Genomic DNA, 23036 nt, shown 5'->3' on the forward strand with positions numbered 1-23036 from the left:
ACCTTTTGATTTGTGTGCAAAACCACCCTCACTACCTCACCTATCTCACACACCCCTGAACCTCCTCCCAGCAGAAAAGTCTCACTGTCCACCTGCTCCCCTGTCCAGGATGATGTCCTCTCCATCCCCTTGCTCACCTGTAACCTCTGCTCCACCCTCAGTAAGTCCTCTTTATCCAACCTCAGTAATGGCTCTGGGAGCTGCTCCACCCCGACTTCTGCTCCCCACCTTCATTGTTTCTGCCCCAGCTCAGGGCTTGTCATCCCTGTCCGCAGCCTCCTCTCTTGCCTCCAGGGCTCTAGTCTTGCCTTCAGTCCACCCCCGTTTCCCAGTAGACTCTTTCAGTGCCTGAGCTGATCCTGTCCCTCCCTTGCTCAAAGCCCTTCTATGGCTCCCGCTGCCCTTCATTTATAGTCCAAATTGCATTCCAGCTCCTTCAGGATCTCTTGCTGACCAGTCTAGGCCCCTCAGACCACTCCCCACTTTGCATCTGAACTTCTGGTCAGGCAGAAGCCTTGACCACTGACTCTCTCAACCTTGCCTATTTCTTCTTTTTTGCTCTTTCTTGGATCTCCTCCTCTGTAAAGGACTCCCTGGCTACCACAGATAGAACCGGTGGGGACTGTGACAGCCTGTGTCTGGGTCTCTCCCCACACTCTCTGAGTGTGGAAATTTGAAGGCTAGCCCTGGAAGGAAATCTGCTCCAAACCCAGGGCCTACTGAGGGTGAGGGCTTGAGTGGCTGTCACAGCCGGGCAGAGCTTGGGTCCCAATTTTTGAGTGATCAGTTTGTTTCTGATTTCCTGTTAGCTTTGTTCCAGTTCTCTAGGGACTTCGGGTTTTCTTTTCCGGGTTGGTGCTGGGGCTAGGTTTGTAAAGAGGAGTAGCTGAGATGCCTGCTTCTGGCACTGTACCTGGATTAGGTCTGAGGAGGGGGTGGGTCTGTGTTAGTAGGGGGGCTCCTGCCCTTCCACACTCAAGAATCCAGGCCTGCACACCCCTTCTTTCTCAGGACCCAGGTGTTGGGCTCCCAGCCTTCTGTCGGCTCGCCAGTGCCAAGTTCTCGGGCTTCTTATGCTGCCCCCTGGTGGGCAACCCCCGTCCCCACTCTATTTGCCTATTGTTTAATTGCTAGGTCCTGACTCCTTTGCGACGCTATGGGCTGCAGCCCGCCAGGCTCCTCTGGTCTATGGGATTCTCCAGGCAAGAATACTGGAGTGGGTTGCCGTTTCCTTCTCCAGGGGATCTTCCCAAACCAGGGGTCGAACCCGAGTCCCTTAAGTCTCTTGCATTGGCAGGATTCTTTACCACTGAGCCACCAGGGAAGCCTGTCTATTTGCCAGAGGCCAAACTAATTAAATACTTTTATTTACAAAACACAAACAAAGCAAATCGATCTGCAAGGTCGGGGCAGGCCCGCCCCTGCAGTGGTCACAGCAGCAATAGAAGGCAGTGATCCCGTGCAAGTCCGGCTGTCTCTGAGACTGGTTTGTGTGCGCCCTCCTCCCCCAGGCCAGGGTCTTAGCTTTGGGGAGGGGCCCCCCCGCCCGACTCCCCCCATGCCGTTCCCCCCACTTAAGGCACAGCCCGCCCCCTTCCACCCAGCCCGAGAGAGGGCCTGGATGGCCGGGGAGCCCCGGGGCCGGGGTCCCCGCTGCCCTTCCCGAGGCGCGTTCACCACGGAGTCCTGCGCAGATGGGTACAAGCGGCCTTTAGTGTCGCCCCCCCGCGACCCCCTTCTCCCCGCGGGGCCTGGCTCCGTGCCCGGCTCAGACCGGCGGGCCTGGCAGATTGAGGACGAGGCGGATGCGCTCCACGCACAGCGCAGCGGCCTGCCGCGTCTCCTGGCACAGCGCCGCCAGGCTCAGGAAGCCGTGCGGCAGGTCCTCCACCACGCGCAGCGTCACGGGCTGGCCCAGGCCGCGGAGCCGCCGCGCGAACATGACCGAGTCGTCCAGCATGGGGTCCAGCGCGCAGGCCTGCGGGGGCGGGGCAGGGAAATGCGCGGAGGCCGGAGGACAGAGGCAGGAGACACAGGGATGGGGGCGGAGAATCGGAGAATGAGAGAATGAGTCTGACTGGCCTCTGCCTGGCTTCTCCCTGCCCCCAGAGACCCACTCTCTCTTTGCCCCTTCCCCGACTCTCCAAGCCCAGCGCCTGCCCTGCGATCTCAACAGGATTGCAAAAGCAAACTGGCAACTCTGACCCCCTCAATCCACTCGTTGCCAGGCCTCCCCTCCTGCTGGCACCCCCTCCCTGCGGCCGCGCTTTCTCCCTTTCCCCCCACTCGGCTCCCCGGGAGCTCCTTTCCCCAGGCCCCCACCCGTCCCCCTCCTCGCCTGCTCCACCTTCCTGGCCTGGTGCTCACCACGATGTGCACAGGGGGCAGGGTCTGCAGCATGCTGTCGGGGGCCAGCAGAGGTGACATGAAGGGATTCTTGACGATGGGGGCCGAGTAGAGGGGCATCCACATGGCACCCTGGCTGCAGCGCCGCGGGTGGAAGCCCTCGGGGAAGGCCGCGCCCACACCTCGAACTCGGTCCTTGTTGCTCAGCTCCTCTGGGGCCTCAGACACTTCAGATCTATCCTCAGACCCAAGTAAGAAGTTGACGGTTGAGGGTGTGGAGGTGCGGAGTGTCTCCGCCGACAGTGACAGCTCTGGGGCGTCTGGTGTCTCGCAGCTGCTCCTGAGGCTCAGGTCATGCAGCTTCAGGCCCTTGAGGGAGTCCGTTCCCAGTGGGCCCTCCGGCTGGGTCAGGGCTGCTTCAGACACACTGCGCCGCATTGGCTCTGCGAGAGGAGCAAGGTGAGGGGACCGGCCAGGCCTGCAGCTGAGCCTGGCTCTGTGGGTCGGGTGTGTGGGTGGCTGGCGGGGAAGTCCACCTCAGGAGCAGAGGCCGGTGGGGGAACTGCTCCCTAGGGCTGTAGACTAGACTACAGGGTGCCCCAGGCTGCAGTTCCAAGGGGGCGGTGGAAGGAGGCCCCTGTCTTAGAGGTGAGGCTGTGTCCTAATGGAGGGGTGTGTGTGTGACTGGGAACATGAAATGCCAGTCAGTTTACCTCTGGGAGCCTGTTTCCTCTTCTGAACAAAGGGGATAAAAATAGTCCTTACCTCAGAGGAGGCGGTGGGAACTCAGTGGGATTGATAAGATTTGGGATTAGGTACTGCTACCCCTGGGGAGGCTTCCCAGGTGGTGCTAGTAAAGAATCCGCCTGTCAATGCAGGAGGTGTGGTGTCCATCCCTGGGTTGGGACTATCTCCTGGAGTAGGAAATGGCAGCCCACTCCAGTATTCTTGCATGGAAAATTCCATGGACACAGGAGCCTGGAGGGCTGTGGTCCATGAGGCCACAGAGAGTCAGACATGTCTGAGCAATTGAGCACAGAACACATCCCTGGGAGGTCATTATATATATCTATATATTATTTTTTTAAATTCTTAACTTATTTTTAATTGAAGGATAATTGCTCTACAGAATTGTGTTGGTTTCTGCCAAACACCTTGTAATGTTTTATTACCAGGTACCTTGTTTTAGCTGCCTCTTAGCCCCCATCATGGGGCTGTCAGCTTTTCCTAGTCACCTGAGACAGAGAGTATGAACGGATCAAAGTGGAATGGTGAGCAGGCCCACATGGCTTGAAAGGAGGCTCTGTTCACAGGGTGTTAAAAAGAACTTGAGGACATATCAAGACTTCCAGAGACACCCACAGCTTTAGCTATGTAAATCTGCTCCCCGAAATTCCTTCCTGTTCTTTACCTCATTCTGTCCCTTTGTTTTGTTTTTTGGCTGAGCTATGAAGCACGTGGGATCTTAGTTCCCTGACCAAGGATCGAACTCAGGCCCCCTGCACTGGGAGCATGGCGTCTTAGCCACTGGACCACCAGGGAAGTCCCCATCCCCTCCCTTTGAATGACCAGACAAGCTAGTGCCCAACTGATGCTAAAGGTGCACTTCAGGCTTGCCTGGTGGGCCCACTGTGGTCTCAGCTCCCCTGATTTGATCAGGACCATTCTGCTTATCACTACTGCCAGGACCTTACATTTTTCAGATTTTCTCTTTTTTTAGTTTTTCTTTTTTTTTCTTTCACTTGCCTTTATAAATCCATGAAGGCAAAATGTAGGATGATACAAAAATAACTGCTTAGGTGCCCTGTGGCCCAGAGGGCCAATGGAACCAAGCTGTTGACTAGAGTCACAGACACAGCCAATCAGGGTGCTGGCATCTTCTAAGCGCACCTACTGTGTTTTAGGTACAAGGCACAAAACAGCACCTACTGTGCACCTATTGTGCTTGACACAAATAGGTAGGCAGTCCTTACAGCAACAGAATAAGGTAGGTATTCTTACTGTTCCCGTTTCCCCCAGAGGGGCAAAGCTAGGCTCACAGATACTGCAACTTGCCTGGTATAGTACCTGGTACTGTAGGGAGCTCGACTGGCTTGTGTGCCTCTAGGGTCTGCTCTTGTCACCTTTCTCCTACAAGGAAAGCCCCAGTGCCAAATGGTCCATGTGTCTAAAATTCAAATCCTTTTTCATTGCTTTTGAATGTATGTGCTTAGTTGAGTCCTACTTTTGCCACCCCATGGACTGTGGCCCATCAGGCTCCTCTGTCCATGGCATTTCCCAGACAAGAATACTGGAATGGGTTGCCATTTCCTTCTGCAGGGGATTTCCCCACCCAGGGATTGAAACAGTTTCTTGAGTCTCCTGCATATGCAGGCAGATTCTTTAGCAGCTGTGCCACCTGTTTTTGGGTGTATTTATTTGTGTTGGTTGGAATATCCTAATATTAAAAATTGAGCTGAAAATAAAGCATATTCAATTGGAATAATTTTCTGAATAACAGGAACTGTATCTCCTTTTTCTCTTGGCCCATGGCTTGTGGGATCCTAGTTCCCTGACTAGGGATTGAACCTGTGTTCTCGGCCGTGAAAGCGCTGAGTCCTAACCACTGGACTGCCAAGGAAGTCCCTGGGAATGGTATCTACTTTTGAAAATGCAATTTCTATTACCCAGAAAATACTGTTGATTTATTAGAGATAGAAAGTAATTTGAGGTGGCTGTGCTTTAAAAATCCTTAAAATGTTAGGAAATGGGAAACAATGGATCCCTGGATGGAAGTGATTTTTGGCAGCCTGAGGGTCTTCCCACCTACCCAGGATGGGGATTTCCTCCACTTACTGATGTCTCTGCCACTTTCTGATCTCCCTGCGTGCCTCTGTTAAAAGTCAGGAAAGAATCTAGGAGGGCTGAACTTCCACCTGAGGGCCCAGGGAATTTCGGTGGACTGGATTCTTGGGACTGAAAATCAGGACACACAGCTGGCCTTCTGAGTCATTCCTTAGGGTGCCTTTCTGGGAGGGGGTATTTGGAAAGCTAAATCTTATAGTTCCTGGGATTCTGAGCTGACCCGTGTGATCAGAAGTTCTGGAATTTCTAGAATGTGGACAAAGGTTTTATGGCAGGGAGCCAGGAAGGTGATCTCCGCTTCCCTGAGTGCCCAGGGCCCAGCCCCTTGCCTCCCCCAGGACTTCTGGTGCCAGGCTGTCGTTCCTGGACATGCTGGATGGGTATGTGAGGGAAGGGCGCCACTCACCAGTCTTGGACACCAATTTCAGGTGGGACTTTTGCCCGCCCAGCTCCAAGAAGGCGTTGAGCCACGAGGAGGCTCCCAGGCGGAGGTCTCGGAAGAGCAGGGCCGTGTCCCGCTGCATGAGCCCCATCATGCCCAGTGCCTTCTGGTTTGAGTCGGGGTGGTCCTCAGTCTTCTCACCTGTGAGTGGATGTGTGTGTGTGGGAGGTGAGTAGGTCTCCTCTCTTTCTGGGCCCAGTCTCAACACACACACCCTCAGGCACCTCTGCCCTCAGGGACCCAGACTGTCTGACCGCTCCAGCAGGAACAGGGAGTCTCAGATTCCTCCTCTTTGTACCCAACGAGACAGGGCTCTAGTCTCTGCCCCCGAAGGAGCCAGGGCCCCAGTTGTGTGCGCATGGGACTAACCGGCATAGGCGCTGACGCACTTGGAGAGCACGCTGAGAGGCAGCAGGGGGTCCATGAGGCTCAGCAGGCGGGAAGGAGAGGCGGTGGACTGCAGCATGGTGGCCGGGTAGGCTGCCATGATTCCATCTGGCACCCGCACCCCGTAGGCTGCTGCCCGAAGGGACACGGTGAAGCAGAGGTTCCCACCGGCGCTGTCTCCGGCGAGGCATATCCGCTCACCTGTTGAGCCTGGTGTGGAGGGGGCTTGGTCAAGCCTGGCAGGGAGGAGCTGGAGCTCTAGGCTCTTGGAGGTCGGGTGTGGGGGTCTGGCCCACTGCCATTTTAAAGACTGGGAAACTAAGGCAGGGATCTGGACCCATTTGGGGGATAGTGGGCAGAGGATCAGGCAGGCTGAGGACACGGAGAGGTCTGGAGATCAGGAAGCTGTGGGGAAGCTTGGGGGTCTGGGGGTCAGGAGCAAGGAGGAAGGGTGCTGAGAGAGGGGAGACCCAGCGCCCATGTCAGGAGGGAGGGGTGGCAAGGCCAGAAGATGGCAGCCCTGTGCCCCGCGGCATGACCTCATCCTGCTCTGTGCTTCCCGGGCCATGTGGGGAGCAGGAGGGCGGAGGAGCTGGAAGAATGGGCTGGAGCCCGGCCGGGTGGCCGCCAGCAAGGGACAGCAGTGGGTAGAGAAACAGGAGGGAAGGAAAGGTCAGAGGTCAGGGGGCAGTGGGGGATGGAGCATTAGGGCTAGAGTCGGGGGAAGCAGGAAGAGGAACTGGTTGAGTGGAGGGTGGGAGCCCGGGGGCAACGGAGGCAGAGCTGGAGGAGGGGGCGGGGGACACAATGGGCAGGTGGCAGAGGCTGGGTGGTGGGAGGTGGACGGGGAGGCAGGGTGTCAAGACTGAGGCTCCAGTGCCTCGTGGCTCTTTGCCCCTGCTGTGCCGGGTGGGGGCTGAGGCAGGCTGGGAAGGGGGCTCACCCAGGAGGGCACAGTGCTTGACGGCCCAGCAGTAGGCATAGAAGCACTCTTCGAGCGCCCGGGGGAAGGGGGCCTCGGGGGCCAGGGAGTAGTCGATGGAGAGGATGGGGGCGCCCAGCTCCTGGGCCCAGCTCTTGAGGTAAGGCTCGTGGGACTTGGAGGTCTGGGCCACGAAGCCGCCGCCGTGGATGTGCACCACCAGGGCCCTGGAGCGGGGTGCCTGCTGGGGGCGCAGCCGCAGCTCCAGGCTCCTGGGGCCCTCGGACCTGATGAAGCCGCTGAGCTCCTTGCTGTCCTGGGGGAGAGGAAGAAGGAGGTGGTGGGTCATGGGGCGGGGGTGGCCTGCCTGGGCCTCACTCCTCCGAGAGGACGTGCTCCGAGAGATGGGAGAGGGGGCAGGTGTGAGCTGTGAGGCGGGAGGTGGGGAAGGCGCTCCCACCGTGCTCCTAGCTCTGTGCCTGTTCTGGCAGAGCCGGGGCCCTACCTGTCCTTCCCGCAGGTCATAGGAGATGAGCCTCACGAAGACGGGCCCGGGGCCTGTGTGGGCCAGTGGGGGTGAGATGGTGACCGTGAGCTCGGGGTCCGAGGTCAGAGGCATTTCAAAGGCGATGGGCGGCAGGCTGAGCAGGCGGCTTACCCTCACGGTGGTCGAGGCCATGTTTGCTAGAGACTGGGTCGGGGGTAACAGGAGGAGCTGCAGCGTTCCCTCTCACGCCTCCCCTCTGACCTCCCCGCCAGTCTCTTCCCTCCTGTGCCCTCCCTGGGCCTGGGACGTGTCTCTGGGTCCCATCATGCCCCCATCGCTGGTCCCCAGGCTCACCGATAGCACCTGGATCTCGGTGATATTCCAGAAGGCTTTCCAGAAGTGCACGTCCAGGTTCTGAATGATCCGCTCAAACTCGGCCCCACGCAGCTCGGGGTCGATGGCAAAGCGGCCGCCAGTGAAGAGGGAGCTGGCGGTCACACCTGGAGTTTGGGAGGGGTGTCAGGGAGCCCTTGGTGGCCTTGCTGGGGCCCTGGTGTGGGGGAGGGACAGGAAGGGTGGGGGTGACTGTGGGCAGGGCCCTGCAGGGACTCACTGATGCCGGTCTCGTTGCGTTTGTAGTGCTCCCCGAAGGACACCAGTCCGATGGAGATGGTCTGCAGGAACGGCCGGATGGCGGGCGTGAACTGTGGGGAGAGGCCTCCGAGTCAGGGAGCAGGGGCGGGCAGGGGAGTCGGGGGGAGACAAGGTGGGTAGAGGCGGTCACTCGGCAAATGTCCAGTGAGCTCTGACTATGTGTTAGGCACTGTGCTAGGCACCTCACGGAGCTGATGTTGTTGAAAAGACAGACAATACTCAAATGAAGACATGCCGTACAATGTCAAGGAATGACCAGTGTCTGAAAGGACAGTCGGTGGAGGGACAGAGTGTTGATGAAGGGTCCGACTCTGTTTATGGGTCTCCCCGAGGGACTCAAGGAGGGATGACTGGGCCCCGAGGAGAACAGGACACAGGCAGAGGCCTTGAGGGGCGTCCTCGCTTGGCGTGGATGATGAGTGTGGTGGGAACAGAGAGGCCAGGAGAGGGGGCGGGGGTGGGGTGAGATCCAAGGGGCAGCGGGGGGCTCATGTGGGGCCTGAGGACTTGGGTTTGTTCTAGATGTGATGGAGCCACAGAGGGTTGTGAGCTGGGAGAAGGATGGTGCGGGGGACCCTGAAACTCAGCAAGGACCGAGATGGGGGGATACAGGCCGTGGGGACCACGGGGCAGTGGGGAGAGATAAACAGGAGAGCTCAGGGATCCTGAGGCAGAGAGAGTCAAACAGGGAGGCAGAGACCCCGCATCTGAGAGAGGAGCCAGGCAACTGAGAAAAGACAATAGAGACACCAGATCAGGGGGAATAATCCAAGCCACAGGAGGCTGGGCCAGGGGCCAGCACGGTTCTTCTGTTCATTCAGCAAGTCCTAGCCCGGGTCCTCCGGCGTGCCAGGCACTGGGCTGGAGCGGAGGCTGAGCGAGACCTGGAAATCAGGGACGTCTGCCCCCAGGGGCTGACATTTTACACGGGGAGGCTGTCCTGCAATGTGACCTAGCTGGGCCAGGAGAGAGTAGCTGTCAGGCATGGCTCTGCCCCTGGTCGGGGGCCCAGTGGGCCAGAGAGCACAGCGGTGCCTGACTTTCGGGACTGGAATGCAGCTTGGGGGTCCCCAGGCTCTTACTCCCGAGCTTTGTGGGCATGGCCGGGACCCAGGGAGGAGCCGGCTGGCCCAGCTGGGCTGATCAATATTTGGGGGTTGAGTTTAGATGAGGGGAAGTTCCCAGGAACACCTGGGCTGGGCTGGTGAGGACAGGCTGCCCCACGTGAAAGCAGAGATGGGATGGAGGCTGGGACAGTTTCCACACCCCACTACCTGGGGGAAGACCAGAGAGGGGCTCACACGGCTCCAGATACTCCTGCTGGGGTTCCCAGGTGTGGGTAGGGATGGGTGGGCCCAGCACAGACCCCGGACGGGGGCAGACTGTGCCTCAGCTCTGAGCTTGGTGCCCTACAGACTTCCTAATTCTCTGAGTCCCCAGACTACTCTTCCTGGGAGTCTGAAGGCCTTGGGGCTGTCTCCCTCCCAGTGCTGAAATGAGCTGTGTTCCTGTGATGGTAATATCAGGGTGGGGGCAGAGGATAGGAGAAGGCCTGCAGCTGGGGTTCAGAAAGAACCTCCCTGGTTCAGGGAGGAGAGGGGCCATGACCAGGTCTTCCTTGTGGTCATCAACGTGGATATGCTTGCTGGTTCTCTCTGCAGCCTGAAAATCCAGATTCTACTGTGCCTTAGGGGAGTCGATATGTTCCGGTTGATCTGGGTACAGCTGAGAAGCTGGGGGCCCCTCCCCTGAGCCCCTGTAAAATGGGGCCGGCACCTGTCCTCCCTGCCTGCCAAGCCTCTGGTGGGGATGACTAAGTGGGGCTGTTACAAACAGGCCTTGATGCTCTTACGAACAACACTGGCTACGATCCTAGGGGCTCTCAAATAAATTCAGGGGCCAGACAGGTCACGTAAGAAAGTAAATGAAGCTCCTGAGTGCAGGGTGATGGGGAGCAGTGGGGATCCTGATGTAGGAGAGCTATGTCCAGTTGAAGATTCCTTCCTCCACAGTGGAGTCGGTAAAGGGGCCACAAGTATGAGACCCTCGCTCTGTGCAGTATGAGCCCCTACCAGCTTCCCCTTACTGCATCTGCCGTTTGCTCAGCCAAGCACCACACCACACCGCTGTGCTTCCTCTGTATGCTACTAGGGCTTCCCTGGTGGCCTAGTGGTAAAGAATGTGCCTATCAATGCAGGTGACGTGGGTTCAATCCCTGAGTCTGGAAGGTCCCCTGGAGAAGGGAGTAGCAACCCACTCCAGTATTCTTGCCTGGGGAAATCCCACAGACAGAGAAGCCCATGGGCTACAGCCCATGGGGTCACAAGAGTCGGACACGACTGAGTGACTGCGCACGCATATGCGACTGAGCCTGGTTGGGCCCACCATGTGCCTTTGCCATGGGCCCCGGGGGGGCAGGCGGGGGTTGGGGGGCTCACCTGGAAACCCAGGCAGCGGCCGTAGAAGCAGCCTTTGTGCAGCGTGACGTACTCTCGTAGGAAGTCGGCAATGACCCTCTCGTCACCCTCAAAGAAGAGCCTCCCGGGCTGGTTGGTGGTCAGCAGGCGCTGGGCATAGTAAGCCAGAGCACGGAGCTGGGTGATGGCGGCCAGGTAGGCCTCGAGTTCGGCCAGGTTGTGGCTGGTGCGAAAGAAGATGCTGCGGCGATTGGAGGCCACGTAGCGCGATTTGTGCAGCAGGTGCGCCAGGCAGCAGCGGGCCGTGTGCACCAGGCTTCGGTACCCGTTGGCTGGCGTCTCTGTGTCCAGGTCAAAGAGGTGTGCCACGCTCAGCAGGCGGCCCAGGGTCGGCTCCAGCCCCAGGGCCTGCTCCCGAATGCCCGCAAAGACTCCCGTCAGCCGCCGGGCGGTCTCCCCGGGGCCCTGGCTGGAGAAGAAGGCCATGTTGTCCTCAGCCAGGGTCACCAGAGACTGTGTCATGGTGCGCAGGTCCATCCTCTGCAAGAGCCGTGAGGCTGCGGGCAGGTTGGGAGGCACATTAAGGTAGGGCTGGGTCACCCCTGGCTCCACTGGGCCCCGGTGCCCCAGAGTCCAGGCTGTACCCCCTCCTCCCCCTGACTCACGTCAGACCACAGTCTGCTCCTTCCGATGGGAGGATGGAGTCCAGGGCTCCAGTTCCTTGCTTCCTTGGGACCCATGAGTCCAGTACCCAGACCCTTTCTCCCTCCTCAGGAACTGAGTTTGATTCCTCAGCCCCTACCTTCCCGAGACCCAGGAGTCCAGGCCCCCGCACCCTCTTCTTCAGGCTGCAGGTCCCTGTTCCCTCTTCCTTGGGATGCTGACTGACTCCTTAGCTCCAGCATCTGTCCTACAGCCCAGGAGTGTACGTAACTCTCTTTCTCCTTTCTTGGGGCCCACGTTCAGGCATCTGTCTCCATTTTCTCTCCCGGAGCCTGGGACTCCTTCCAGGTTCTGAGCAGCCTGGCCCTCTAGTTGGTCCCCTCTCTCAAGACCAGGAGTTTCAGCCCCCATCTTACCTCCTTCTCAGGCCCCAAGTTTCACCTACAGGCCCTTGCCCTCTGCAGTATTTGGGAGACTTCTGCCCTCAGCCCATCGATTCCCATCCACCTGGTGGTATCCCAAGATCCTGGTCCCAAGCCTAATTCTTTTCCTGAACCCAGGAGTTCATAATTCTAGCCTTCCCTGCAACCAAGGGGTCCCTCCTGCCCCCTCCTGGTCCCTCCAGTCTGGCTGTGGAATCCCCTCTAACCCCCTCTCTCTTCCCACCCTTGGTCCCACTCCTCCCCCAGCTGGGTCCCTGGCCTTCAGGCCTGTCCACTTGGCTTAGCTTTGCATGGGTCGGCCTTGCTCCCTGCCTGCGGTGGTATTCATCCCTGTTGTTAACCTTGAACTCACTGCGCCATACCCAGTGCTAAGAGCTTTCTCAGTTTGCTCCTTTAGGTTCTCACTAACCCTCTGAGGTCCAGACTGCCTTGGTTCCTGTTGCAGCTGTTATTCGGAGCATTCCCATTTTACAGGAGAGGAAACGCAGGCTCAGAGGTGTTAAGTAAGGCGTTGACAGTTGCATTGAAAAGCGGCAGAGCAGAAATCAGACCCAGATCTCTGGGTCCAGAGCTGTTACTTTTGCTGGTCTCCGTCCCAGAGCCCTGAGACTGGGCCTGTAGCCCTGGCCCCCCAAAAACCTGCCCTGGACTTGGCCTGACTCCCCACACTTCAGGGTCCCTGGTTAATCTTCCTTTCCAGACCACTGTCCTGTCACCCAGGTCCTGGACAAGCAGTTCTTGTCCCCCCTTGGTGGGGACGCTGCCCTCTGCTTCAGAGACGTTTCCCTCCTGAAGCCCACCCAGCACCTTGCCTGCCTCCCAAGTCGATGGTTCCCTGATCCTCCAGAAGAAGGTGTCTCTTTTCCCCTTCCGGGGCCCGGGGGTTTGGCAGCGGCCATTCCTGTCTGTCAGCTGGTTGTGAACTCACCCCTCCCAAGCCTCTTCAGAGCTCCCCAGGGCTGCTGACCGACTGCTGACTGTGGCTACTGCCAGTTGCAGCCTGGGGTGACAATCCCAGGGAGGGGCCCAGCCTGCCCAGGGTGTGGTCACCGGCTCCACCTCCTACCCTGATAGGACGGTGAGAATCCAGCGCAGGAAACGGAGCCTGGGGCTCAACTCACTGCTCCCAGTCCCCGTGCCAGCCTCCTGTGCCTTTGAACCCTGGAGTTTGGGCCCCCAAGACCCTCCTCCTTCGGTTCCAGGAGTCCAGACTCCTAGTCCCCTCAGCAATTAGAAATGGAGGCATCCAGGTCTACTCTCCCCTCCTCCCATAGGCCCAGGAGGCTCACCCTAGTCCTGAACAAAGTGTCCCCTCCCACCCAGCCTGGCTGCCCTCCTTCCCTGGGGGGATTCAGGGAGCAAAACACACGGGGTTGATGGCAGTTCCTGCCCGCCCAGGCTGGCCGTGGCACAGCTGGCCCCGGCTGGTGGGGAGAGAGAGGAGAACCAGCCTTGCTTGTCCCTCCCAGGAGGATAAAAGCTGATCAAGGGCAGGGCCAAGCCCAGCCAGGGGCCCACGCCACAGGTCCTACTGTGTGGTGTTCCCATACTGGGCACCCTGCAACCTGCCACTGGCCTTCCAGGCCATCATCCTGCAGTGACTGTCACTTCTACCTCACAGACAGAGCAATGGAAGCTCAGGGACACCTCACCTGTGTTATTCCATGTGCTCCTGGCCTGGCCAGATCACCCTCGCCCTCAGCTTCCCCCCTCCTCCAGGAGGTGGTCCCTAAGGGTGCCTCCCCATCTAAGATGCGCCCCTCCCACTGCTTTCTGTCATCATATTTTAAGTTCTTCTTCTTCCTAGGATTTTCCACCTTGGCAGTTTTCCATTTATCTGTTTACATGTTTTTTGTTTGTCTCCCCCAGGGGCAGAACCCGGCTTCATGGAGCTTCGAAGCTTTTCCAAGTGGAGGTGGGGTTCTTTAGGAAAAAGGAGAGACAATCACAAGTGCTGAATTAGGTACAGGGCTTGGGAAGGGGCCTGTGCAAATGAGGGTATTCTTTGCTTGGCTGTAGGTGAGTCCGCCTCTGGCCCTCTGCCTGGAATGGCATCCCCCTGGGGGCATGGGGTGGCACATAGCAGGTGCTCAGCAAAGATTTGAAGAAGGAAGGAAAGGGAAGAGTCAGAGTGGAGGCAGGCAGGACTGGGTGGGAGTCCAGAGGACCACCCCTCCCCAGGGAAACAAACAGATGTACAGATAGAGGCCTCTGGAGACAGCTCGCAGCTTTGTGACTGGCCTAAGCCACTGGCTAGGTGGATTTCTTCGTCGTGGAAAGTGCACTTGGCCATCCTGCCCAGGGGGCTGGAAATGATCTTTGTACGGGACCCCACGGCAGCGTTTCTGCTTGTGGCTTGCTGTGTGTGGTTCTCACTGGCCTCACTGAGATTGGGTCCTTCTCCACCTGACGTGCTGGCCAGTTTACTGCGTGCGTTCTTTGCTTTCTCTGTCTGACACTAGATTATAGACTCCCTGTGGGCAAGGGCTTTGTTTAGTTCACTTGCACAGAGCTAGCGAGGTATTTATTGCATGGCTGTGCCTTCCTGTTCCGTAAAACAGCTGTCATTTACTTCCTGTCTCTGGGGCAGGGCTCCTGATTGAAGATGAGGGCACAGGAGCCCTGGACAGAAGAAGCAACTTGCACACAGCAGTGAGGAAGAGGCTGATCCCAGGCGCTGCCCTTTGCCCCGTTCCAGGCGGCTCCCTGGGGACTGGTGTGGGCGAAGCAGGGAGCAAAGGATATTGAGCTGAGGTTGCCAGAGTCATGCCAAGAATCTGATGCAGAGGGCACTGGGGCAGGGGCAGGCAGGCCCCCAGGGCCTTGGGTGAGGACTGGGCCAGAGGGAAGGGTAAGGGTCCTACTGCCTGGGCACCAGCCCTTTGCCCTAAAGAGTCACAGGACAAGTGGACCCGGCCTGGATTTTGGTCCCTGGGGACTGAGCAGGCAAGAGAAGGGCAGTGGGGAAGTAAGTGGGGGGAAGATGGAGGAAGGCCCAGGTCGGGGGCCTGGGAGGGGCAAGGCCTTCTGAAGGGGAGAGGCCTGGGGCCAAATGCAGGCCAGAGGGCCGTGATTACAGCCTGAGCTCCAAGTGTGTCTGCAATGGCAGAGCAGACGCTGCTCTATGACAGCCATGTGCTGGATACTGCTCTTTTCCTGGGTTCTATGTAAGGTAACTCAGGTAAATGCTTTCAGCCTCTCCATAGCTCACGAGGCAGGGACCATCAAGACCCCTTTAGGCAGATGAGAGAACTGAGAGACAGAGAGGTGACATACTGCCCAGGGTCACTGAGCCAGCAAAGATGGCGCAGCTCCTCTGCTGCGATCCTCTGTGTATCCATGTTGTTCCTTCTCTCGTGTCTCAGCTTTGTGCCTTCTGGGCAGCCGAGTATGAGTAGGTCTTTGAGGTTCACCTGGATGTACATGCATGTGTAGGTTCCTGTCGTGCTTAGCGTTGGTCTGTGTGTGCGGGGGTGAGTGCGTTCAGTCCACAGTTTTTCTCAGTGTCTGTGTTTCTGTTTCTCAGGATGTCTGCAGGCATGTTTGTATGCATGTGTCACAGCCTATCTGATAGGGACAGAATAAAGGGACAAAGTAGGTGATTAAATAGTTAACTAGGGGATTGTAAGTAGAAAAATATGAGACCCCTGTAAGTTAATTACTCAAGAAAGCAGGTTTGCTTAACCATAAAACCAAGCAGGCTTGCTTAACAGCAAAACCATGCAACAGAAGCACGAGATATGACCCCAGATAGTAAAATGACGGTGGCATGAGACCCACAGCCTGTCCAGCGAGCTCAGTAAGTTAATGATTCCTAGGACACGCTGTCTGCACATGTAAAAAACAGTAATTAGTGGACCCAGCTTGGCCCGAAGAGACAAGAAAACTCCCCTGCCCAACCTGGAGGGGGAGCTGATGATAGAAGCATGATGTTGACTCAAGAATGACAAAGAAGTCTCCCCCTCCCCACTTTTTCTTTGCTTACAAAACTGTAGCCCAGTAAGTTCTCAGGGTGCAGCATTTCTCACCCTCCTGCTTGTAAACCTCACAAGCATTCTATTCCAGTACATCACTTCTTATCTACCACTTTGCCTCTGGCTGAGTTCTTTTCTACACTGAGACCTAAAAGACTGTGGTACTGGAGCTGTTCAGTGTCTGAAATGACACCAAATGGTTTCATATCTGTATCCTCAGCCCCTGAAGGCTCTGTGTCTCTGTTCTTCTTGGCCTGTGAGGTTGTGCAGGCATGTTGTTTGTATGTATGTGTATGGACATGTATCTTGGGGATGTGTGTAAGATCGTGCGGGCATGTTGTCTGTATGTGTATCTTGGGGGTATGTGTGTGTGATTGTGTGGGCATGTTGTTTGTCTGTATGTGTATGGATGTGTATCTTGGTGTGTGTGAGATTGTGTGGGCATGTTGTCTGTATGTGTATGGACGTGTATCTTGGGGATGTGTGTGAGATTGTGTGGGCATGTTGTCTGTATGTGTATCTTGGGGGTATGTGTGTGTGATTGTGTGGACATGTTTGTCTGTATGTGTATGGATGTGTATCTTGGTGTGTGTGAGATTGTGCGGGCATGTTGTCTGTATGTGTATGGACGTGTATCTTGGGGATGTATGTGAGATTGTGTGGGCATGTTGTCTGTATGTGTATCTTGGGGGTATGTGTGTGTGATTGTGTGGACATGTTGTTTGTCTGTATGTGTATGGATGTGTATCTTGGTGTGTGTGAGATTGTGCGGGCATGTTGTCTGTATGTGTATGGACGTGTATCTTGGGGATGTGTGTGAGATTGTGTGGGCATGTTGTCTGTATGTGTATGGATGTGTATCTTGGGTGTGTGTGTGTGTGACTGTGCGGGCATGTTGTTTGTCTGTATGTGTATGGATGTGTATCTTGGGGATGTGTGTGAGATTGTGCGGGCATGTTGTCTGTATGTGTATGGATGTGTATCTTGGGGGTGTGTGTGTGTGATTGTGTGGGAATGTTGTTTGTCTGTATGTGTATGGACGTGTATCTTGGGGATGTGTGTGAGATTGTGTGGGCATGTTGTCTGTATGTGTATGGATGTGTATCTTGGGGGTGTGTGTGAGATTGTGCGGGCATGTTGTCTGTATGTGTATGGATGTGTATCTTGGGTGTGTGTGTGTGTGATTGTGCGGGCATGTTGTTTGTCTGTATGTGTATGGATGTGTATCTTGGGGGTGTTGTGAGATTGTGCGGGCATGTTGTTTGTATGTGTATGGATGTGTATCTTGGGGGTGTGTGTGTATGGTACCCCTCTCATCCCATTTGCTCCAGTTGGAACCCAGGGCATCATCATGGGCATCTCCCAGTCTTGTCTAACCCATCAGGAAGTCCTGTTGCCCCTGTCTTGCCTAGAAATCCCTGGAATGTGGCCTTTCTCCTACCTCCACTGCCCACTTCTCTAGATGACTGTAACAACTCTTTCTGTATCTCTGCTTTTGCCCCCTCCATCCCTTTCCCACAGAGTGGCCAGAAGGTCTTTCTAAAACTTAAATCTGGTCACTCACTCCCAACCTTTGAACACCCCACCCTTGCTCTCAGAATAAAGCCCCAAATCCTGGACACGGCATCCCAAACCACGTACCACGTGGGCCCTCTGGGTGCCTGGCCCTTCCCTTGCTGAGCTCCCTTCGTGCTGTGAGCTGCCTCTTCCTTGGGCCTCAGGGTTCTGCCTGTGTTGTCCTCGCCACCCTGTGTCCCTCCTGCCCAGCAGTCCATACTTGCTCATCTTTGAGTCCAGTGTCACGTGCTTGGGGAGCCTCTCTCTTATATGTTCTCTCTTCATCAGTTTGGCAGATGGGGAAACTGAGATAATTGGATAATCAGATAATTATATCTGATTTGTAGGGTTATTTATTAATGTCTGTGTCCCCGCCTCAGATGGTGTCTTATCCTCTACACTGAGGACCCAGGCCTGGCACAGGGAAGGGTTCATTGACTGTCTTTGCTGAACAAAAATGTGCGCCTGGAGCCTTTTGGGTCCAGAATCAAGGTTGAGGCACAGAGCAGTTTTGAGTGTACACACTCACTGTCCTTAGGAGCCTAGGGGTGGCCATCTCCTTGCCTTTACTGGCCAGGTGAGGAAGACCAGGTGCCCTCACTCCCTCAGAGTCTCAGTGTTGTCATCTGAAAAATGGGGTGATCATGACATTAGTGTCATCTGTTACTGGCAAGATCCAAAGGATGAGTAGGAGTGCTCCAGCCCACCTGGATGCCCTTGGGGTCTGATTGACTCAGGGGAGGCCTGCACCAGGGCGGGGCCTCAGGAAATGACAGGGAAATCCAGGGGCCCAGAGGAATGAGCCTTTGTGAGTAGGTGGGCCTGTGGGTTTGTGGGGAGGACTGGCTCAGCCCTGTGCGGGAGGCCCTATGCAAGAGGATTCTAACTCCTCACGACTCCCTAAAGGGCAGCATGATAATTATCCCCATGATACAGTTCATGCATGCCTTCACTTATTAAGTGAACATTTGAGTGTCCATGTGTCTGGCATACCAGGCTCTGCAATTGTGGGGTAAACAGGACTGACATAGCCCGCTCTCAGGGAACTCACAGTCTAGCTGGGGTGACTCCTGTCATTATGCCCATTTTATAGCTCAGAAAGTTGAGGCAGGGAGGGAGGGAGCCTCTGTCCAGTGTACCACCCCCTCACAGCTGAGGCACCAGGTCTCCAAGGCCCATTTCCCGATCACTGTCTTGCCTCTGGGCACTCTGTCCTGTCTGTGAAGCTGTGCCCTGCAGTGACAAGGAATGCCCTCAGGCCCCAGTGTGAGCTCTGAGCCTTCCTGTGTGCGTCTGGAGCCAGCTCCACTTCTACCCTTGGCTACTAATGATGTCTATGGCAGGGAGGGCGATGAGTCTCGGGTCTCTGGACTAAGTCAGGGCTAAGTCAGCTTCTTTCCTGCAGAGGAGATTCCCATAGGTCTTCACTTGGGCTGACAATCCTAATCCAGCAAGGACTTCATGTGGTGGCAGCATGTCTTGTCTGTCGGTCTCTCCAGCCTGCTGAGACTTGTAAATAATGTGACACCATAGGGAACCCTGGAGGCAGCTCTCCTTTCTCCCAAGTGAAGGTCAGGCTGTCCCAAGCCAACCCAGGGCCTCTTAGTCCTTGGAGTAGGAGTCAAGAAGTTAGATACTAGGGCAGCCAGCCTGAGGATGGTGGACTGACAACAAATGAATGAGCAGATTGAATGAAAGATGGTGGGACAAGGCTATTGGGAGCAGTACTGCACCCCCTCCTCCAAGTATGCCCCACTGTGGGGCACCACTTCCTCCTACTTTTCACTCCAAAACTTCCTCTTTGGGCAACAACTTCTAAATCTCTCCCCTATTACTGTCTTAAGAGTGTCAGAGACCTGAAAACCAGGGCTTGAACCATTTCCCACAATGGAATCACAAGGCAAGAGCTGCCACAGCCACAGAGCGAGAACGGAGTCAGAGTGGGAACGCTAGTTCGGGACACTAACATTCTGAACTTTTCCCCCTAACACGGTACTGGGGCGTCCGAGAGTCTCTGCTGGAGATGATACCTCCCTCTCACGTCACCCGCTTCTCACAATGGATTATCTCCACACCCCCGCCCTGCAGGGTGGCAATGAGCCAGTCCACGAGCGTCCCCCACTTCTCGTGGCAGTAGGTCAGTCCACTCGGCCACCAGTTTCCCGCAGGATGTCTAAGGTTCCTTCCGTGCTGCTGCCGGCCCCTGCCCACTCACCTTTGGCTCTGGCTTTTCGCCACCACCGGCGCCTTTGACTTTTGGACCCCTCTTGAACCGTCTTCGAAGCCGGAGCCTCAGAGGCCACCCAGGGCCTCGTTTCCCAGGGCGATTCCATCAATTTTCCGCGGTCCCGTTCCCGCGGCCAATTCCACACCCGCCTGGGCCAATTCCACACCCGCCTGAGCCAATTCCACCCGCCAGTCTCCGCCCCGAGGGCCTATCCTCACACGCACCACCGCCGAGCCTCCACACCACCCAATCCCGGACTTGCTCCTCTCTGGGTCCCGCCCCCTGAGCGAGGTGGGCCGCCCTCGACACTCGGGTCCCGCCCCTTTCCACTAAGGCCCACGGTCTGGCCCCGCCCCTTCGCGTGCTTTAAAGGGCCCGCGACCAAGAAAAATGCAGCCCTGGAGGCGGCTAAAAGCGTATTCCTGCAAAACTAGCGGGGAGTCCCTAATCGTCACTCCAGCAAGGAAGCCCCGATGTAGTCACGTGTTGGCTGTCACCCTCGTCTTCCCACTCACCTGCCCACGTAGGGATCGTCTAGAACGCACTGTGCCTGCCCGCTTAGAAGTGAGCAGGATGCCACTTCGCCTCCGCCTGAGGGCGGGGAGCCGGCCAGGTCCTCAGGCAATTCAAGCCAAGGCGGGCGGGGCTGCAGCGCAGGAGGCGTGACTCTGCCTGGGAGCCTTCGGAGGAGGAAGCCCCGCCTTTCCCTCCCCCGCCCGCCCCGCCCTCTGTCTTCTAGTTCTCCTATTGCTCCGTTTCTTGGGGTTCTTCTTCTCCCTGTCCTGTTCTTCCCTGCGAGAATGGAAGGCCAGGGGGCGGCGGGGGTTGGGGGTAGGGGTGTGTGTGTGTGTGTGTGTGTGTGTGTGTGTATATATATATAGGGTGCTCGGCGCCTGCGCACTAGCTCCAAGCCGCGCACCCGCCCGCAGGGTGGAGAGGAGGTCGCGGGTACCGCGCTGTCCTGGGAAAAGGCGGGAAACAGAGGAAACTCGAGGCTCGCGCATGCGCACACACTCCGGCGCGGGGTGGGGGCGAGGGAGTGGAGAGGCTTTGGTTGTGGCAGAGCTGTGATGAGGGCATCCCTTGTGACTGGATTCGCGAGGCCCAGAGAAACACCAGAAATACCATCCCGTCTCTCCTCCCCACCCTTCCGAAACACACGATGAGCCCTGGCACTGAGAGACACCATGACACTCTTCTCCTCAGTCCTGAGAGAAACGACTCAGCGCTTCCAGGGGATACAGGCTCCTGGGCTGAGACCCGCCATTTACCAGCCTTCGGACTAACGGCTTCGTAACGCCTTCAGCTCCTGGATTGGGGCTGCATTGTTTTCTCCCCCTCTGGTTGTGTCACCACATGTTCCCTGCAGAGAACTTGCAGCCGTTCTCGTGCAGAGCAGGTCTTCTGAGCCCAGAGCAGGAGTTCAGGGCCGAGTCTGCTCCCCGGGGGCACCCAACCATCGTTAGCTTTGGAGGAGGAGGAGAAGGGGCAGGGTGCTGTCTCCAGCGGAGTCTCATGCCCACGACCTGCCCACACCGCCCCCCGAGTCTCCCTCCCTGCGCGCAGCCCAGACCTGGCCTGGGATTTGGCGGAGCCCAAGCGCCTCTCCTGAGCCTCCCGCTTCCTGAGATCACACTCTACGAGGCCATGGGCCTGGTGGGACCGGGACTGCCGGGGATGAGTGTCTTCCAGCTTACTGGACACCCCTGAGAGCTGAAGGGCCGTCCCCGCCGGATGTCCAGCCTTGCCTGCGTGGCAACCCGCCCAGGGTAAGTGTCCCTGGTCAGCGAGGTGCTTGCCTCGAGTGGTGCTCAGAGTTCTGGACCCAGGGGATGAGCACTCGCCCTCTCCCACAGCCTTTCTTAGTTTCTGTTTGATTCCCACAGGTCTCTGCAGGGAGATGGCCTGGAACAGGGCAAGGAATCCGAGGCTGGCTGGGGATGGTGCCGCCAGCCACCCCTCCTGCCCAGCCCCCTACAGGCTCCCTCTCTTCTCCAGGCCTCAGCTTCCTCCTCCATCAGAGGGGGCTCTGGCTCTGTGTCTGGACTGCTGGGGGGTCACATGAGCTCACCTGAGCTCACCTGACGTTCTGGCAGTTCTTAGTTCTTGACTGAATGAATGACCATCCCTAGGAGCCTCTCCCCCTCTCCCTTCCTTCAAGCTCACCTGTGTACTGGTATTGTCTGGGATTCTGGCTGCTGATTTTCCTCCTTGGTGTTGACATCCCACCGAATCCTGACATCATTTCGTAACCAGGTTGCTCTTTGAAGGCCATCTTCACTCCAGGGGCCGCCATCCTACCCAGAGTGGCTGGTGAATCAATGTCTAATGTGAACCCCACATCTGGTTTTGTGCCTGAATCTGTGACCCACTCAAGAGATGCGTTCAATTCTGAGGTCGATGGCTGTTCGGATGGTTCATTTGGTTTTGATAGAAATTGCCACTCAGCCCAAGATTCCTCTCTGTATTTGACTCCCTGAGTTGCAAGGTCTGACTGTTGCCGTCTCTCTTGGGACATCAGTTCAGTCTGGGCAGGTGGTTCATTTTGGGGTTCAGGTTGCTGCTGGGCTCTGGATCCCTCTCTCAGTTCTGGGTCCTGTTGAGTTCTAGATTCTTCTCCTGGCCCTAGTCTGTGCTGTGAGGCAGCTTCCTGTTTACTAAAGGCCACCCTTTGGATGGGAGGTGACGGCTGTGGGGCAGACTCCTGTGGGGCACGAAATTCCTGGTACAGAGCGGATTTTTGTTGTGCTGGACGTCCCTGCTGGGCTTCAGTTTCCTGTTGGGCAAGGGGTCTTTGCTGTGCAGTGAGGTTCTGTGGTGTATCGGGTGCCTGCTGAGCCTTAGATGCTGGCTGAGCTGTGGGTGTCTTTTCTGGCTCAGACTCTGGCTGAGTGATAGGTATCTGGAGTGGCTCAGGTTCCCAGTCAGGCCTAGAAACTAACTTAGAGCCTGGCTCCACTGTTGTGAGTTCCCTGAAGGGAACTGTTGATCTCCCAGGCTTCATCCTTCTGGGCTTTCCTTTGTCACAGATCTGGGCCTCCTTCACCGACTGCTCATGATGGCACCTGCCTTTGGGTTCCACTCCTTCATCCTGGCATCTCTGCTCTTCCTTTTTAAGGCAGTTGGCAAGTGGCCCCTCTATTCCTTAGCCTAGTAATGTGCTTCTGTGCCTCCTGCTTTTGAGAGGCAGGCCTGGGAACAGGAGGAGGCTGTGTGCCCAGCACACTGTCCTATCAGACAGCAGGGGCTTGCCCTGTTGTGTCATAAATAGGACCCCACCCAACTCACCAATCCATTAAAATGCTTCTTCTCATAAGACCAGCATCCCAATTTAGTCTTCTCTTTCATCTGAATGACAGAAGCCAGCCTCTGGCTGAGTGTTTCTTTTCTCCTCCTCTGATATTTGAGGAAATGGTCAGAGGGGGAAGCAGAATCCACACTTTTTTTTTCTTTTTGGCCACAGTGGTTTGCAGGATCTTTGTTCCCTGGCCAGGGATTGAACCTGGACCCCAGCAGTGAAAGTGCCAAGTCCTAACCTCTGGATTTCCAGGGAATTCCTAGGATCTACACTGTTTTAATGTTTTCCTCTTTACTCGTTCTTCCAAATCCATTTTTATTTCCTTATGTTTTCATTCTGACAATTTTATCCCCATGTTACAAAAAAATATGACTT

The 23036-nt window shown here is 56.6% G+C and overlaps 1 protein-coding gene and 1 long non-coding RNA gene across 7 annotated transcripts in view; one reads left to right on the forward strand and one right to left on the reverse strand.

Moving 5' to 3' along the window:
• The window catches only part of LOC139029859 (uncharacterized), a 47458-nt gene that overhangs the window by 1140 nt on the left and 23282 nt on the right, over window positions 1-23036 (forward strand). The window lies entirely within an intron of this gene.
• On the reverse strand, window positions 1333-22599 carry LIPE (lipase E, hormone sensitive type). 5 transcript variants are annotated; one of them, XM_020871203.2, is made up of 10 exons: window positions 21530-22599; window positions 10521-11056; window positions 8042-8132; window positions 7783-7928; window positions 7447-7632; window positions 6963-7257; window positions 6002-6229; window positions 5597-5773; window positions 2368-2789; window positions 1333-1978 (listed from the first exon to the last, which is right to left on the reverse strand). In XM_020871203.2, exons 1-10 carry the CDS (start codon window positions 22365-22367, stop codon window positions 1769-1771), a joined length of 3129 nt encoding a protein of 1042 aa, XP_020726862.2. In that variant the 5' UTR covers window positions 22368-22599; the 3' UTR covers window positions 1333-1768. The 5 variants fall into 5 exon arrangements, with proteins under 5 accessions (XP_020726862.2, XP_070306915.1, XP_020726863.2 ...); XM_070450814.1 differs by lacking the exon at window positions 21530-22599 and adding an exon at window positions 19879-19989; XM_020871204.2 differs by lacking the exon at window positions 21530-22599 and adding an exon at window positions 19352-19572.

The sequence above is a fragment of the Odocoileus virginianus genome, chromosome 20 (assembly GCF_023699985.2).
Source record: "Odocoileus virginianus isolate 20LAN1187 ecotype Illinois chromosome 20, Ovbor_1.2, whole genome shotgun sequence".
Taxonomy (NCBI): Eukaryota; Metazoa; Chordata; class Mammalia; order Artiodactyla; family Cervidae; genus Odocoileus; species Odocoileus virginianus.